This window comes from Brassica napus, assembly GCF_020379485.1.
Source record: "Brassica napus cultivar Da-Ae chromosome A9 unlocalized genomic scaffold, Da-Ae chrA09_Random_19, whole genome shotgun sequence".
Taxonomy (NCBI): Eukaryota; Viridiplantae; Streptophyta; class Magnoliopsida; order Brassicales; family Brassicaceae; genus Brassica; species Brassica napus.
Window position 1 is genome coordinate 1 of NW_026014107.1, and position 19,477 is coordinate 19,477.

General features: G+C 34.4%; 2 protein-coding genes and 2 pseudogenes across 2 annotated transcripts; 2 read left to right on the forward strand and 2 right to left on the reverse strand.

Moving 5' to 3' along the window:
• Nucleotides 1–1,291: 1,291 nt before the first annotated feature.
• On the reverse strand, nucleotides 1,292–3,649 carry LOC125594557 (annotated as a pseudogene).
• A 4,560-nt stretch (nucleotides 3,650–8,209) lies between these two features.
• LOC106368631 (50S ribosomal protein L35, chloroplastic) lies at nucleotides 8,210–9,396 on the forward strand. Its single transcript, XM_013808639.3, has 3 exons — nucleotides 8,210–8,591; nucleotides 8,673–8,789; nucleotides 9,088–9,396. Exons 1-3 carry the CDS (start codon nucleotides 8,343–8,345, stop codon nucleotides 9,163–9,165), a joined length of 444 nt encoding a protein of 147 aa, XP_013664093.1. The 5' UTR covers nucleotides 8,210–8,342; the 3' UTR covers nucleotides 9,166–9,396.
• Nucleotides 9,397–15,083: 5,687 nt separating this feature from the next.
• LOC106368630 lies at nucleotides 15,084–17,505 on the forward strand. Its single transcript, XM_013808638.3, has 6 exons — nucleotides 15,084–15,337; nucleotides 15,442–15,675; nucleotides 15,747–15,920; nucleotides 16,375–16,481; nucleotides 16,567–16,790; nucleotides 16,864–17,505. Exons 1-6 carry the CDS (start codon nucleotides 15,233–15,235, stop codon nucleotides 17,307–17,309), a joined length of 1,290 nt encoding a protein of 429 aa, XP_013664092.2. The 5' UTR covers nucleotides 15,084–15,232; the 3' UTR covers nucleotides 17,310–17,505.
• A 152-nt stretch (nucleotides 17,506–17,657) lies between these two features.
• LOC125594556 lies at nucleotides 17,658–19,384 on the reverse strand (annotated as a pseudogene).
• Nucleotides 19,385–19,477: the final 93 nt, after the last annotated feature.

Consider the following 19,477-nt stretch of genomic DNA (forward strand, 5'->3'; position numbering starts at 1 on the left):
TTTTATTTTGCTTTTTCGTATTCGTTTGTATTTTTAACTAACTAGCATTTGTAGGTTTTCGGGCTTTTTAAAGCTCCTATCTACTTTAAAAAAAATTAATACCAAAGGGTTTTGTAAATCATTTCTAAAATCCTGTATCCACAACAGTGACAACCAATCAGATTATTTGCTATTTTAAAAAATTGTTCCATTTAATATTTTCTCATATCTTTCACAATTTATAAACTTTCTCATCTCTCTATTAAAAGAAAGTACTATTTTTTTCTACTACAAAATAGTCATACTAGAAGTCTAAGTCCATATATTCAATAATTTTTTTATTGTTTACATTAGTTTATTTAATGTATAACATTTCTAAATAATTATAAGGATATTAATAACCAATCCATTTTACTATAAATTAAATTTTAGTTTTAGGAATAACAAAATCTGTTAGAGAAAAAATCTATCAAAATCTTTTTAAAAATTTAATATTCTTTTAATTAATGCATTGATTATTTCGAAGTTAGTAGTATAATATTATTATAAATTAATTTTAATTAAATTTTATTATAAACAAAATAATGAATTTTTTTGCTAATTTTATAAATTTTATAAGTATATTCTACATTATATTAAAATAGAAGTAATAATGAATTACTATTAAAATTATGTTTTTTTTTTGCAAACATATTAAAATTATGTTGAATTGGTAACCAATATATTTTAAAAAACAATTTCAGTAAGATAAATAAATAAAATATTATTCACCGTTTAAAGTGACTAAAATATCATTCACCTTTAAAATGATTAATATTCATAAATTATGTAATAATTTTTACAAAAAATGAAATTGTTAACATATGTTAAATTTTAATATTTAGAACTATATATCATCTATTTAGGTATTTATAATATGACAGCAATATATTATTATAAATTATTATATAAAAATAATATAAAATTTTATATTTATAAAATAAAATGTTACCCGCACTGGTGTGCGGGTTAAAATCTAGTATCTATTGGAAGCTACAGTACTGTCCACCATCTCTTGGCATTGCAGCTCCCTCATATGTTATGTTATGTACGTAAGTACCCAGATATGTTGGTATTCACTAAGCCGCCCAGATCTTTCGCTATTTACAATACTTACTGATCATTAAACTAACTCAATTATATTTATATATACGGATTACGTAAAAAGACGAAAATACTGAGCTTACATGAAATTAAACTACATTTTTTTGCATTGATTTTCTCTAAACCATTTATTTCACATCCTCTTCCTACAAGTAAAAGACAAAATGGAGAAAAGGATGGTGGCAGAAGAAAATGGCAGCCAAAAAGGAGCAATTTACAAGTCATTGTTAAGTGTTGGCCATGGAAACTTGCTTAATGACAACAAAGGGAGACTTAGCATCATCTCTTCTTCTTCTTGCTTCTTTTGCATTAAATGAGTCATGAGGCTACTCTCTTCTACCTGGATTCACACAATGACAAACTCTGAACTTGTTAAAACATTATAATATAACATAGATTCTTGGCTTTTTTTTTGTTTGATTTGCTACCTCCATGATTGCTGTTGATGCCAACATATCTTCACATCTGCCAAGCATAAAATTCTCCTTTGTAGCTATAACGGAGAGATCTGAACTAGCTTAGTCACCTCTTCCATCTGCAGTTCCAACAGAGGGAAAAGTTCAGGCACGTGAGAGAGGACATATCATTTTATTGGATTCATGAAAAATTAGTCTCACCTGAGAGTGTAAAGACCATATGGATGATCCCATACCATGCATTACATCAAAAGCTGATGACATAGCCAACTTCAGAGATCTGAGGTCCACCTGTGACCACAAGAGCTTTTACTATTCTTGATCTTCAATTTGTTTTATATCACTCTTTGAAAAGGTAAAACCATATATACCTTTGTTCCTCCGGTTAATGGAAGACGCAGAGTATTTGCTTCCAAGTCTGCAATGGCACCAGCTAAAGAACTGACATGTTCTCTCTCAAGTATGGCCCAATCTTCAAGGCAAACCATCTGTGAAGATACATACATACACGGAAGCATTAAGACCACAAGGATGATAATCTCATGAGAGAGAGACAGAGAGAGAATACGTACCTGCTTATTTAAGATATCATCAAGCTTGGTTTCTAGCTTCATCTGCTGGAGACAAATTCTTTGGGATGTCACAAGATCTCTCAGGTCTGATGTTGCATGCCAGACATTGTATAGAGTTTCCTGTAAACATCAAGATTGTTATAACACAGTGTCACTTAAGCAGAAAGATAAAAAGTATTTTACCTCAGCAATTAAACTCTGAATATATCTTACACCCTCAGCTCTAGCATTTGCGAACCGCCACTGCGAATTCATATAAAGCAAGCGGAGCTGATGAACATCTTCTAAGTAAGTTGTCTTTTTCCTTTCTTAACATCAGCGATGAAACTAAGAACCGATGTTGTGGTGGTGGTACTCGATTGTGTGCATGTATTGCTTTGTCTTATCCGGGAAGGACTCACACCTCTCGGCGGTGTAGACGACCTCAAACAAGAGCCTCTTGAAGGACTCAATCCTCTCAAGGGACTCATCCCTCTAGAGTTAGAGGATGATGATGAAAACGAGGATCTGCTAGGAGAAGCAGTGCGTGAACCAGGAGCAGACAAGGGATGCACTCTAGCTGAAGTTGCTCTATCTAACAAACTTGCAGACAAAAGCCTGTGTCTAGACTCTAAATCTTCTGAGCTTGTTGGAGATCCATTACTTTCGTAAGAGGACAACAACCTTGCTGTGTCACTAGAAGACTTCTGCAAAGGTTTATTAGACATTCTCCTAACCGCTTTATCACCAAGATCCAAGCTTCTGTTCATAGAATCTGAGATGATCTTTCCACCGATTCTACTAGGCCATCTATGCTGTTCTATTAACCTACTATGAGGTGGACCATCTACAGGTTTTGAATTCTCTGATTGACCTGCAGATACATTCTTTGTGTTGTTGTTGTGTGTTGTTGTCACACACTCTTTTGTTTATGTGTTACATTCGAAGATGGTCTCAGTGTCCGATCAATCGAAACAACCGGTTTCTCTCTTCTTACTAACGGGAACCGAGACTGAATCAGACTGAAATGAAACGCTGAGGCTTCTCATAGTAGAAGGCCATAAGCCTTGACCAGTAGTAGATAGTCTCCTAGACGCAACCGGTACATCACTAACCGGTGTGGACGGGTTAGTGGGAGTGGTTGGCGTTGAGGAGCGTTTCCTCTCTGCTGAAATAGCTCTGCTTGAAGAGACAGTCCTCGTGGCGTTAGGCGAAGGGCATCTCCTTGTTTTAGTAGGAGTGATGATCTGTATCTTGAACTGACTTCCATTGTTCTAGACCGCGAGTGGCGGAAGCAGCAACTGCATTGTTCTTCTCCGCTGGGACAAGAGGAGGTCTTGTAGTATCTGTTAGAGATTGCTGTTGCTGCTTCCTCATTGATGCTTTCTTGGAACCATAAAACGTTTCCATTCACGCTAACAAATACAGCCTTGCATTGATATGGTTCAGCAGATAAGTTTCCCTTTTATTCTGCAATAAGGCAGGAGAAAAGTGAGATACCTTACAGATGTGTAAGATGGAGAAAAGCAGAGAGAATCTTTAGACAACCAAGATGATAAAGAAAGGAAGATTACACCTTTACAACAGAGAAACAGATCAAGATCTCTTTAAATCAATCCAAGCAAAAAAAAAAGAATAAAAAGATGAGATCTCTAGGTGTTTTTGAGATAGGTTTTACATCAAGAAACCAAAACAGATCAAGACATGGACAAGCTTTGGTCCTTGGGACAAACTCAAATGACTATAAAGGGAGGTTCTGTAGTAGGGGTCCCCTCAGTAAAAGAAAAAAGGACAGCAAGAACAGCTTGAGACCTAGGATTGAAAGAGATAAGAAAAGTTGAGCCTAGGACTATAAAATCAAGTGTCAAACAAGAAAGGATAAAGAGAGAGAAAGGCAGGTCTAGTACTAGTACTAGTACTTCTAGTAGTAGTTTAATTGAACTTTCACATATACAGAGATATTCTTGATTTGGATCAAAGACTTTTACTTTTAAAAATCAGAGCAAAGAAGATCTAATTTTCAGTGTCATTGACACGGGTGTGCCATGGTCTGATGGGTTGGAGTAATTAATGAAGATTTCAAGTTTCATTCACAGACCCACCTTTCATCTTCCTTCTCAAAATCAGAACCATCAAAGTTCACAAAAAGAAGTTTCCTTAACTAAGATTTTTAATAATTCATTTTAGAAATGGTATGACTTATATATATTATAATTACTATTATTTTTGGTTAAATATTATTATAATTATGCTATGAGTTATATATTATAATTGGATTTGCAGATTTTCTTATAAGAAGAGACAAAGATGACCATGTGTGTATAGAAGAATCAGTGTCCACACTTAAGTTAAACGGTGATTTTTCCTTTTTGCAGTAATAGGTGACAATAATGCAAATTTACGTGCGTTTGATCCCTCTTGGTGATTAGAATATAGTTTATGTTTTGACCATATGAGATAAAATATAAGAAGAAAACTTTCAAATTTTATAGGGAAAATGCAATTTCGATTGAAAAACAATTCTTTTTTTTTATTTTTGGGTTTATAATGAAACGAGAAGAATCCAAAAGAGTCTGTTTTTATTAACATGCCTCCTGTCTCTCATGAAGCAGACAAGTTTTATCGATCGAAACTATTTAGAATTTAAAAATTAAAATTACTTTCTCTGCAAATCTTAAATTGTTCTTCGTTCATTAAATCACTCTCTCTAAACGCCAAAAACGGAAACAGGAACTGGCACTGTCGACTAAACCAGATTCGTTATTTCTAATTTTGAATCCAATTTATTCTAAATATTAGGTTTTTAATTTTGATGCGGTAAACCGGAAAATTACCTTGAAAATTGAAGTTGGGTTATGGGGATTCGAACCTGGAAATGGAGAGAATGGTGAAAAAAAATCTGATCCAAACGTGATTAGAGTATAACCCAAAGTGTAATATTCCTCGTCGGGAATGGAGAATCACGCCGGAATAGTACCGGAAAAGATTTTTTGACGATTTTGTGAATTTGAAAACTCGAGAAAATAAATTGAATTTTCTTTTCTTTACTGCTGCTGGCATTGTATCTTGATGGGTCGTTCGTTTATAATTATTTGGGTTGGTTATTTACCTAAATAAAGAGAAAATGTTGGATTTTAATAATTTAAATCATTGACCCCACAAAACATCGTATGATGATAGTGATATTATTTACTTTTGCAAGTGTTAATCTAACTGACTTTTCAGTGTGAACGCTCGTGTGTCTTATGCAAAAAAAAAATCGTAATTAACTTTCTACACTTATATATCCATTATATGATGAATATTTTGAATTTTAAATTTAAATAAAAATAACATATAAATTTCTTATTTTCAGTTTTATTATTTTATTTTATTTGTTTTACATTTGAGAAAAGAAACTAATTTTTTGGATGTCGAGACATTGGATATCTTAAAATTAAATTTAATAAAAATACAAAAAAAACATTTACATACATATTAATTTTTAATCTGGAACGCAGAATAGTAATTTTTAAAATAATTTCATAATATATTATTTTTAATAAAATAAATTATATATATATTATTTGATATAAGCTTAATATGTGCTATGTTGATCAAAATATTTTTTACGGAACAACATATATAATATTTTTTTTATGTTTTCCTATTTTAATTATTAAATTTCTAATTTGATATAAATAATAATGTGACCAAAATTAGTTAATCTATTCATGTTAAATTCGAACTTTTAAGAATTTCAACATAATTTTCAAATTGATTAAACTGCTTTATATTTTGAACAACATAGGGTTCCATCATTATTTGTTTGCAAAGGTTTTCTTTTCTTCCTTGTACTACTTCTTTTTTTTTTTTTTTTTTTTTTTTTTGATAACTCTGGTATCTGGGCAGCCACATTCTCAACTATCCCCCCGAAAGGGTCCAGCGCCCCAACGGAAGGGATGTTAAATCCGTTGTGGCCAAGACTCGAACCCGGGTGGCGGGCAGTACAGCTGTACCTCCTTGTTACTCTTCTTAGGTGGAAAGAAATGAACTCCTCTCGTTTAAAGCTTTACCTAACTCATTTTCTCTTATTTGTCTAATTCTGATTTTCTTCTTTGTTTTATTATTGCTGATTTCACTATGGGACAATGTTCATTTCACTTTTTTTGTTACTATATCAGTCAGACTATACAAACATATTTTATGTAGAAATGCGTGAATATTCTAAGAAATATGTTGAGAAAGATAATTAGTCGTCACAAAGGTGTACGTACAATGGAATCTTGAGTAAATAAAATCAAAACACTAATATATTTCACTAGTATTACACATAAGACAAAGTTAAGTAGTCTATGATTAAACCACAAGCTTACCTAGCCGCATTCATGAATTTGAGATTAGAGTAATAATGAAGCTATATATATACTAACAAGGTAACTGCTAATATTATTGTAACCATTACAATTAAAAATGCCGCGAAAGTGAAGATAAGTTAGATTACTCTTCATTCTTTTTGGCGTTTGGTGTTGTTAAGTATATAAGCAAAGACCAAATGATGAGCATTCATGTGCTTAGCATGATTAATTGTGACCACCATTTAGTTATTGCATATGCCATGCTTCTCCAATGTTTCCATTCCTTTTTTATTAAGTCATTGGATCTAATTTGTGCCAATATATAATATATCATCCAAATAATTTCATACAACATCCCTTTAATATCTAGGAATGACCATTATGATTCAGTTATCAAGTTTCATTGAAATGAATCTCATGGGCTATAAATATGGTGAAAGAGTTCCTCCTTTTCTCTTAATTTGGATAAACAAATCAAATCAGAATTAGAAAATGCTTGTCCAGGAGAACTGTGGAATTCAAGATCAAGAATCCAGCTTGTTGTATTCTAAAAACAACCTTAAGACATTGGTTGCAATATTGTTTTAAGAATATAAGTTTAGAATTATACAAGTTTTTTAATGCAAGTAGACAAAACTAGAACAAGAGATCCATGTTTCAGTTTGAGGAGAAAACAAACTATCCTTTTATTTATCAAATAAAACAAAGAATTATTTTATCTATACTATTAAAAGGGAAGCAGTCTTGAAAAATCGACTTATAAAAGATTGTTAAACCATTTTACTAGATTATTAATATGTTGGTCTTATCTTAAATTTATACTAACAATATATTACTATATATTTCTTTAATAATGATTTAATCAATTAATAGGTGATATAACTAGATTTCTTAAATTTTCTAAGATTTACCTTAAATAAAATATTTTAAATTTTTGTGACATGAATAACTAAACAGTTTCTATATTTTTTGAATAAAAAAAAAATCAAAATCGAATCGAAACCGAACTAAAACCCTAAAAAAAACTGATCGAAACCAAACACGTAGCTTTAAACATATTAGTGAACTAACAAACAATAAGTTTATCAATAAAAAAATCTCGCGCTTTTAAGCGCGGATCAAAATCTAATTATTTTAAAAGAGAATACTGAAGTTGACATTGGATGCCATATAGGCAAATCCTAAATCACAAGGAAACAGTTGGAACTGGAGATTATGAAAGAGACATAAAATAGGATCTTATGTGATGTCTGGAAGATCTTGTCTCCACAAGTGAGTTCAATGAATAGAGTCTAAATCCCAGAGCCATTCATAGTGTCAATTGAACAATCATGAAACATATCAAAAGAACGACAAGAAGGTTTTTTTTTTGTTTCCTTCTATTTCCATGGTGCTTTAAGAGCTCCAACTATAGCTGCTGAATCTTTTCCTCCAAGTTATGTTTTTCAAGCTTCTCTTTATCAGATTTGGGTAGAGATTAATGATAGAAGACGTAAAAATTCACATTCAGCAATTTATTTTTTGTCAAATATTCGACCAAAATACTCTAATCGTCTAAAATGGCCTCGAGTGTTTTCGACCAAAATCCTCAAATCGTCTAAAATGTTTTAGCCTTGATATATGTAACAAATTCTTAGAACTTGATATTTAAAATCTCACCGGAAGTTATTAGAGTTGACACTTAAAAAGTAGCCAAAAAACTCTAGGATTATTGGTTTAGCTACAAAAATCTGGCGATTTCGGTTTACACATAAACCGGATCATCTAAACCGTATAATCCGCAATTTCTATTTCCCCCATATCCGTTCACTCTTTATCTCTCTGGGGCAAAGGCAAAAGCTTATCTTCTTCTCACAATCAGAGCAGTGAGTGCCAAAAAAGATTCAAAAGTCGCCGAGAGCACAAACCCTCCTCTAATGGCGTCTCTCTCCATGGCTTCCGTCAACCTTAGCTTCTCTCCCTTACGCTCTCCTCCAAAGGTCTCCACTCACGCTTCCGTTCAATTCGCTCGGTTCAGCTCGTCGAGTCTTGCCTCAGCTCACTGCATTTCTGGGCTTCGCGCGGTTCTTCCTCAGAAGATATCCACCGTCGTCTCTCAGAGTTCTCAGAGGCTTCAGACTCTTACCGTTTTCGCTCATAAGGGATACAAGATGAAGACCCACAAGGTAAAGTTTTAAACTTTCGAACTTCATGTTTGGTCGTAAAGTTTTGAACTTTCTTGAGAGCAAAGTTGTTCTCTTTGGTAGGCCTCGGCGAAGAGGTTCAGGGTGACGGGTAGAGGGAAGATAGTGAGGAGGAGGTCCGGGAAGCAGCATTTGTTAGCTAAGAAGAACAACAAGAGGAAGCTGCGTCTTTCCAAAATGGTTGGTTCTCTTTTATTTCTCGTTCATGTCTTCAAGGTTATTTAGTTTTGTGTGTGTAAATTGCATTCTTAAATTGGGTAATAAAGCTGCTAGGGGAATAATGTTGCGACATTTGTTTCCATCAGGACAATGACATCAGTTTCATGATCTGAGTGTTCCTAATTCGTGATCACAAGTTCTAGTTTTACTTGTTTTTTTCGGCTTTGTTAGATAGCAACTTTGCTGCTCTGTTCTAGACTAGACCCCCCTCTTCTCTCTTACATGTCTAACTTTATATGTTCTGTATTCTGTAACGCAGCATGAAGTGAGCCGGAGTGACTATGACAATGTGATCGGCGCTCTTCCCTACCTGAAAGTCAACCGAAAGGCGACTTAAGCAGAGCCGGCTTGATCATTTTCTTACCTGCATTTCTCATTTTGTAATCTAAGTTGTGATAATACTCTCTTTTGTTTTTGATTTTTTGGTCAATGAGTTGATCCTTCTTCTACCTTCTCGTTTTCTTGTCTTGCGTGTCCACAAATGTGCAAGACTTTCATGACAAACTGATCTAGGTGTAAGATGTACATCAGTAATGAGTTTGGCCATGGTCATGGTTAGGCATGTGTATATAAACTAAACCAAAACCGGACTAATGTTTACAAATATCTGAATGATTCGAAACATAATCGAAAACCGAATGGATATTTAAACATCTAAAATATAGTTTATAATCACCAAATATTCTAAAAATACTGGTTATAAATCGAAGTACTCGAAAAAATAATTATCTGAATATTTTCATCTGAAATATTTTAAATTATTACATAATTGAATTACCTGAATAGTTTTTTTCTTAAACATTTAAATTTATCTGATTACCCGATATTTAATCCAAAAAATCTAACTTTTATCTGAATATCTAAAATCGTATTGAAACGAAACCGAATTGGATCCACAATTTACCAGATATTAGTGGTTCCTAAAACTATTATTTGAACCGAACCGAAAACCAAAAATGAACTGAATTTCATAATCAACTGAACAGTTTCTATATATATTTTTGAATACCATGAGGTTTGGGGCCGAAGCCTGTAATCCTAAGTTTCAAAATCATCATGTAATATTAGTTTCGTTTCAGCAGTCACTTGAACTGGAATTTCTAAGACAATGATCATGGTTCTTTCCAGTTGAGCAAGTCTGCTAACAATTTCTGTATATATATTTCTAGAATCAAATAATCAAAAACTAAAAATATTTAACCGGAACCAAACACCCAGACCTACTCATGGTCATGGTGATGGTCACGGTCAAGGACCAATATCACTCGAAACGCTTTCTATTCTGAAGTCAGTCCATCCAGTATTTTCTTCCTTGGTTTCATGCTTATTGCTCTGATATGGAAGTTTGACTTCTCAGCATTTATGGTTCTGATCATTGCTTATATATTATATATATTGAATCCGTTATTATATATCTTATATATTTCTATAGCCTATAGGTACCATCAATCATCAAGACCATTTCAAACTACAGAGTCAAGCCATCTCCCACACCTATAATAGCTGGAAACTTGGAGAAATTATTGCTACTGGAGTTGTGCTTGGAAGCTACCTAGCCATCATGACTGTTATTTTCTCTTTGGTGGCACACAAGACAGAATTTTTCTCAGTAATAATATAATCGAGTTTTTTCTTGGAGTACTAGACTACTAGTGATAATTTGTCTTCTTTTCCAAGTGTATAAAGTTGTAAATTAATTATTTAATTTTACATTGGATTCACAGGAGACGTTTGGTGTGAAGTCTATCAGGAATAGTAACAACTCATGAGTGAGGTGTATCTACAAGTTAGTATCATTAGTCAAGCTCTAATCTTCGTTACAAGATCAGGGAGTTGGTCCTTTGTTGAACGTGCTGGAGCGTTACTGATGATTGCTTTCCTCATTGCACAACTGGTAAGATCATGATCAAAACTCCACATATTGAGGTAGAGAAAGGTCATCAACGAACCTCTTTCTTCCAAATGCAGGTTGCTACTTTGATTGCGGTTTACACAAATTGGGGAATTCGCAAAAGTTATGGGTATTGGATGGGGATGGGTTGCAGTTATCTGGCTATACAGTATTATAACATACTTCCCATTGGACATTCTCCAGTTTGCCATGGTGACTGGAAAGGTTTGGCTCAACTTGGTTAAGAACAAGATAGCTTTCACACGAAGAAAGATTTCAACAAAGAAGAGAGGGAGGCTCAATGGGCAGTTGCTCAGAGGACACTTCAAGGTTTGCAGCCAAATGAAGTATTACTAATTCTGTGACTGGAGCTAATCACCGACTGAATGTTTTATTTGTGAACAACAGGCTTAGGGAGCTGCACACACTCAAGGGGCATGTGGAATCATTGAGCGCTGGTGAGAACGCTGGAGAGATCACCGTAGAATCGCTTTGGTATACTTTTTTCTTGAGGAGACAGATTGTGAAAATTCCTAGTGAACGAAAGACGGAAATCCTTAAGGTGTAATTGGTGACCAAATAATGAAATGGAATAATGTATTCTTTACAATTCCTAATTTTTTTTTTATCATTTACAAGAAATTGTTTTTCTTTTGCATTCATTTTCATTCTTTTTATTCTAGAAGAATATAGAAGAAATTGTTCCCCGCTAAAATTGATAAGGAAACATTTTTTTTTTCATTCCTCTAATATTATTTCTCTGTTTTTTTTCTCTACTCATTCCTAATGTTATTGTAATTGTCACCAGTTAGACCCAGTGTTTTTAGATTTTTTAGTGAGAAATTAAAAAATAGAAATATCATTTATATTGAGTAATTCTTCCAAAAGATACTAAAAAAAAAAATTTGACCAAAAGATCACAAAAGTAGAGGATGATTAAAATAGGTTTCATCAAAAAGATAAAAGATTTTTTTTACCTTACCTTATAGATATATAAATATAAATAATTATTTAAATAAACATTTTTGTATTTTCAAAAAAATACGTTTTCAATTCAAAAAAAATTGAAACTTTTTTCCAATTTTTTTTTTTTAAATCCAAAATTTTGTTTTGAAACTATTTTAAAATTATTATTTTAAATATTAATATTTCGCAATCCGAAACTCCTTCATTTCCAAAACTTCATCCTCAAATATAAATTCTAAGTCTAGATTAATCATTTTAGTCATTTTAAATGGGATATAAATGTCTTATTTTCTTTTTAATAGAATATTTTGGTCATTTTGATCCTTGTGTACTATTTTACTAGTCCTAATAATTTATGATAGAAAAATTCAGTATTGTTCTAATGAGTTCACTTAAATATTTAAAGTTTATAAGATTATGTTATTTGTTAATTACAGGGTTTATTTCATATTTATAAAAGTAAAATAAATTGCGACAAAGACAATGAACTCAAAATTATTTTGGTTTTTATAAAAGTAAAATATATTGTGACAAAGACAATGAACTCAAAGTTAATAAAGAGACAAATCATTTTTCAATAGGGAACCAATTAGCTAATTTTGGGAACTACAAGTGACGACAAAACAGACCAAATGAGACCTTTAGATAAGAAGCCACATCCGAATAAAACGCCACGTGGTAAATCCTCGTCGATTGCCGTCATTTACAAAAGCAAAGAGGGACCCAGCTCTTACAATATCCATAACACACCCTCGTGTCGGCCTACGAATCAACCAATTATTTTTTTTTTGGTAAAAAAATCAACCAATTATTCAAAAGAGAAAGGAAAAAATATTGCAAAATAACCTCATAAGTGAAGACAAAGACGAAATACTAACTGGCCTTCAAAATATTTCGAAATTTTATGGCTGAAAATACTTAAATATAATAAATGGTTCGAAGCTGTTTCCTTGGCTTGAAGTAAGGACTGGTTCTGTCCACAAATGTGCAGCGAGTGTAACAGATACATTAGCAAGGAGTTTGGTTATTGTCATGGATCAATGATTGGGTTGAATCTGTCATTTATCTTAGGACTTGAGAATTCAACTTATTATAATTAGATCAATATCCGTCAGAACTCTTCCATCCATTTTTTTTCAAAAGCTGTAAGAGATAATTGCGGCTGAGATAACGACTAACTAGCTAATGCTTTGATAATGAGAGTTCACTAATAAAAATAGCAACACTAGCGTACCATATTTCATTTGCATTTATTATAGACTTAATAAGGGACTGAACTATTGACTGAGATTTTTGCCATCTACAATCAACTCATGCATATTTTAAAAACTAAACATGGGTTATGACAATACTAGTGTAATTATTAAAACTAAAACTGTAAATCTTGGCCAATGATATAATCATCGTTATATATAGCGTCTACTTCTAGGGTACTTTATCAATGATGTTGAACCGAAATACCAGATTTTAATTTTAAAACATAATTTATACTCCTGTTTGAAATTAATGTGTTTTTTGCTTTGCACACATTAAACTAAAATTGGTTATAAATACATTATCTTGTTTGATAAGTTTTAACAATTTAAAGTAGTAATAATTCAATAAACAAATATTATTCTTAATTTTTATAAATTCTTTGTAAGAATAAAAATACATAATAAGTTAAGTCTATAATTTGAAATATATATATATATTGGAAAATAGATGGAGTATATAGTAAACACGTTGACAAATACACACAAAGTCTTACAGTTATAACATACAATATAAAATCAATTCTTATGAATTATAACTTGAATCAAATGTTAATAAAACTGATGATTGTTTAACTAAAATTTTTTAAACCTATTCTATTAGTAACCAACATTTTTTTTGTAAATTAAAACTCAATCTGAGGTGCATGGGTTGTTGATTGGTTAGTGTTGTGGTTGATGTAGGGAGCAAAAAGGTATTTTATAACCACAAAATTCAACCAATAAATTTTTGCTTAATTTCTTAAATTCACAGCCTAATTTTCCTTTTCTTTTTATGAATATGGTATGGGCAATTCTCATAAATATACAATTTTCAAGTTTTGGTCATAAAAATAGACCACAAAGAGAAAAATGACTAAACTGTTTCATTTAATAGGTAAAAGGATAATAATACTCTAGATATATTAAAAAATAAAAAAATAAAAGAATAAAAGAATAAATTTTTTATAGTTTTAGATTATATGTTTTCAAATTCAAACTTTTTTATAATTTTTTTTTGAATTTTTTTTGAAACTTTTTTTTTAATTTTTTTTCAAAATTTCTTTTTGTAATTCGAAAATACTTTTTAAAACTATTTTTAAAATTTTATTTTCAAATTTTAATATTTATTTTCTATTTTCATAAAATTTTAAACCTCAAACCCAAATCTCCACCCATTAACTCTAAACCCTAAGGTTTGGATTAGTTAACCCTAAAAATATAAGTGTATATTTACTTCTTTAATGAAACATTTGGTCATTTTGATTGTTAGAATCTATATTTATGATAAAAACTTTTTAGCGTTATTCTAGGGTATGATATTTCCACAACTTAAAAATTATGTTTTAGAATTTTCTAGTAAGTCGTTGAGTCTTACAATACACAATTAGGCTTCAAATGGTAACTGCAGTTTGAGCGGTGCGGGACACAAGTTTAACTGCGGTACAGTTTTAACAGTTATAAAAACGTATATAGATATGGTATATGCAGAGAATTTGTTACTGTTAACTGCGGTGCAGAGCGGGGTGGTTCATAACATTTGAATGGTGACTGCGGTTTGAGCGGTGCGGGATAAACGGTTCAACTGCGGTGCGGTTCTAACAGTTATAAAAATATATAGATATATAGTATACGTAGAGATTTTTGTTAATGTTAACTGTAGGGTGGGGTGAGACGAGACGATGGTTACTATTCGAAGCCTTAGTATTTACTTATTGAATTTCAATTTAAAATCACGTTAAAAATCTATAGCTACAAAATTATTTAATTTAGATTATACAACAAAAAATAGAAGAATCAAGTGTAAATTATAATAGTATGTTATTAGATCCATGTTTTTAAAATGAATACGGGAAGTACATGTGACGACAAAACAGACTTATTAGATAAGAAGCCACATCGGAATAAATAACACGTGCCGAATCCTCTATCAATAGCCGTCATTTAAAAAGCCAAACCGCGGGACCCACCTATCGATACATCCCATAAACACACACACTCGTGTCGGCCAGCGAATCAACCAACATATTCAAAGAAAAAATAAGAAATGACAAACATAGCCTCCTAAGAAAGGACAAAGAGGAAGGGCTAATCTGGGTATTTTCCAGAAACTCAACTTTCTTTTTTTTAAATATAAAGTCTCGAGGAAGAAAGAGAAACAGAATCCACCTCTCTCTCTCTCTCTCTCTCTCTCTCTCTCTCTCTCTCTCTCTCTCTCTCTTTCGCGTTTTTTAGATCTTCAAAATCAAATTCGTCACTCTCATTTGATTTCAATTCTTGTATCTTGTGAACCTTTATTCATTTTCAGTTTACTGATGAAATCGAGGAATCTAAGACCGGCGTCCAAGTTACCGGTCAAACTAGAGATCGTCGAGGATTTTCTGGAAGAAGAGAACGGTCCTGCTAACAAGCGATCTAAGGTTTGTTCCTTGAACTGATTTTGATTTTATTACATCTGAACATAAGTGTTTTGTCGTGTCGTTTGTTTTTTTTCTTAAATTTAAATTTTGCTCTTTCTAATCAGCTATGGAGCAATGGAACAAGCGTGTCTCTTATACCACCGAACCTACTTGATGAGCCAAGTCCTTTGGGACTGAGCCTAAGAAAGAGCCCATCTCTGCAAGATCTCATTCAGATGAGACTCTCTCAAAGTGTTAAGAAAGAAACCATAGCCAATGCTTCTTCTCTTGTCGGAACCGTTGAGAAGCTCAAAGCTTCAAACTTCCCTGCTACCGTTCTCAGGATTGGCCAATGGGAGGTGAGTTCTGCATACAAATATCATGTTTTTTCCTTGGAGTTTATATGGGAATCTAAGTTCTTGTTTGTTAGTACAAATCGAGGTACGAAGGTGATCTGGTGGCGAAATGTTACTTTGCAAAACACAAACTTGTGTGGGAAGTGTTGGAACAAGGACTTAAGAGCAAGATCGAGATTCAATGGTCAGATATAATGGCGTTGAAGGCAAGTTGTCCAGAAGATGAGCCTGGAACGTTGACCATCGTGGTATAAATGCATTCTCGTTGATCATTTTAATTCCTATAAACTAGGGCTGAGATTTTAACTGAACCAAACTTGCCGAACCAAACCAAAAAGTTTGGTTTTTGGTTAGTTCGGTTTAAAAGTTAGGTGAAAAATATTGGTTTACGATTCGTAAGTAATCAGTTAGCTCGGTTCTCTAAAAAATATCCAAACAGTACCAATTTTAACTGAAATTCCGAACCGAACTAACCAAAATCCGAAATAACCGAGCTAACCAAAATTGAATTTTATTCAATTTAGACCTGAACTAACCATAAACTTTAAGCTTCGGTAAAGTTTTTGAAACTGAACCAAACCAAAAAAAAATCGGTGAGATTTCGACCAACCCGAACTAACCGACCTGAAGAAACCGAACCCGCATGCCTATGCCTAAACCTTAATGTACTTTGGTTTTGAATTGGTTTCTTGTTTGTTTCAGCTCGCAAGGCGACCATTGTTTTACAGGGAGACTAATCCGCAGCCTAGGAAGCATACTTTGTGGCAGGCAACATCAGATTTTACTGATGGTCAAGCCAGCATGAACAGGTGAAATAACATGTCCGTTGTGTGTCATTTGTCCTTTATACGTCACAGGGTCTAATCGTCTGTGGTGTGTGTGTATATATGGTAGGCAACATTTTCTGCAATGTCTCCCAGGGATATTGAACAAGCATATAGAGAAGCTTCTCCAGTGCGATCATCGCTTGTTCTGTCTAAGCCAAGAGCCTGAGATGAATTTCGACACGCTCTTCTCTGATACACGGCAGTCTATATTCGAGGATCCTTCAGTGTCTGGGGCTCAGTCATCATCAGAACATATGTCTCTGTCTCATGACGCACTCTCGCCTAGCTCAGGTATATAACTATTTATAACTAACCCCTTCTTGTTTCTATTAGGAGGTTCTTATTATGTTTCTTGTTAACTCAGTGATGGATGCTCGTGCAATCGAAGGAGGAGTCGGTGCAAGAAACTGGAATCAGATACACCAATCTATCTCGATGAACGACTTCCTTGCGTTTCTGTCGGATCAAGCTAACTGTGAGAACAACCCTGAGTTTGAGGACATGAAACAGCTGCTGCTAAGCGACACGCAGACCGAGACATCGGATGAGAAGTCTGTAATGTCGAAGGTGAACTCTTTCTACAACCTCTTGGAGACCGCTGCTAACGATGGGAAAGAGATTGGGCTAGATAACAACAACAACAGCAACAAGAGACACAACAAAACTGAAGAAGGCAGTATAGTTCTTGATCATGCTTCGAGCAGCATGTCAAGGAAAGACTCGTTTACCGATCTGTTAGCACACCTTCCTAGGATCACATCCCTACCAAAGTTCTTGTTCAATATTTCAGAAGAAGACGGTGATGCATAAGGGTCGCCATATAATTGATTCGTAAATGTGATGACGACAAGTCTAGGAATCGTGAACAAGTAGCTGTATATTAATTTCTCTCTATGGGTAAGTAAAAAACCAAGAGAACCTGTGCTCTTGTTTGTAAAAGTGTTTGATTTGTTAGGAACGTGTGTTTGGTGATGATGAATCCATGTAAAGAAGAAAGTGGTTTTCTAATGGCGTTTTTCTAAAGCCATTTTATTTGAAACATGTATTAATACTACAAAACTGTAACAAGCTGTCTTTGTTTCATGTTGTCCAGTAACAAATTAAAAGGTTAGGGTGCAGGTTGTTAAATTTAGCACCAAAGTGAGTGATAAAGATGGGAAGATCAAAGGCAAAGACGATGATAGAGCAAAACAATGGAAGCAGATTCGGTTTAGCCATTGGTTTGGTTTGCAGACAGTTTACAAAGCCAGCTAAAGAGGCAGAAGTCTAATAAACAAAAATCTAAGAGCAAGCGAAGTTTTTATTCTTTTCAGATATGTCCTTGTGCACGCCACTTCTTTTGCAAGAAACTACTCACCATGAGCTCGACGCTGCAACTCGGATACAACCTGCTGTAGAGACTGAACATCTCCTTGACACACTTAGACAACTCCGGGTTTCTGAGCTGCGTAGGTTCGTTGTCTTCAATGACGACGTCAAGCCTCTTCAAACCTGGAAAATAGTCCAAGAAATGCTTTATCATGGTCATCTCTTTCATCGTTGCTCGAAACCCCTGAATCTCCAACCTATTCACCGGACAAGCCCTGAGTGAACGACCTTTGCCTTCCCTAGATATGCAGGGACAAGCATCCCCACACTTATCAGTTACATAATGTAACAGACCCTGAAAGAATACAAAGGGAAACATAATAAAAAAAACTGCTTCTTAACACATGTAAGTTTCATGGTTTGCAAAAATTCTACCTCAAGGATTATAGTTTCTAAACGCGGACAGTTCTTAAGAAGAGCTGGCATTGCTTGCCATCCTCTACCCTCTTCACTCGTAATGCCTAAGAACTTGAGGTTGTTGAACACTGGCATTGTATCACAGCATTGGGAAAGCACCTGAAAACAGACATTAATGTCACACAAGTAAACTAGACAAGAGAACATAACAGACAAGAAAAACTGAACCTCGAGAGTATCAGCAGTGAAGGAAAGCTTCTGAACATTCTGTATCCCATTCATGAGCTTCACCACATTACAAAGTTGACAAGAACATTACCCTCATCCTCAACCTCATCCTCCTCCTCCTCCCAAAACTCATTGTTCGGCTCTCTTAGTCGCTTAACCTGTTTATCAGTTAGTATAAGATTGATAGTAGCATCACACAACTTCTTCATATTAACCAACGGATAGTCTTCCGCAACCAAGTCATAGTAGCTTAACACACGCAGGTTCGGAGTATCAAAAGAAACGCTAGTCGGATTCACAAACTCTTCACACCCCGTGCCGTGGAGACTCATCGTTCTCAGGGTGGCACTCGACACAGTCACATCCGACTCTCTCCACTCCATGCTACCCATCCGCAGCTCCTCAAGGGCAGTGAAAGAAGGAATAAACTCTTCAACCTCGCCGCAGAAAATCAAGTCAGAGTCAATGCTAAGACTCTTAAGCACACCTAAGGCTAAAGAATCGCTCCAGATTCCGCCCGGCCACCACCAGTCAACGCAATGCTCGCTTCTTAGATTCAGCTTAACGAGCGTCCTACTAAGGAACAACTCTCTAGGCAACTGGTAGCTATCCTCTTCGGTATCCTCGCAAGTGAAATCAGTGAAGAGGCTGAGGTCCGAACGCCGCGTTGCAGGACGTTGCGTATCCAACGGTTGACGGTGTCTGGTTGAGGAATGGGATGCATTTTAGGGAATGTTGATGGAGAGTCGCCCGCATAGCGAGTAGGAAGAAACGTAAATCTGACGAAGTGAGAATCTGTTCCCGCCCTGGGGAGGATGAAGAGGGGTGGATGAAAGGGTGGTCCAAGTCAATCTCGGATTGAGTGAAGGTTGAGCATCTTGGAGGGATGATGTTGGGCCTCCTGGACACCTTCGAATCTCTTGGCCACTCGTCTGCCGAGGATAGAAAATGCAAGAGAAGTCGCGACCTTCGAGTTTGCGACACGCTCCTTCCACCCCATCCCCACAATGGGGGCAAAGGAGAGA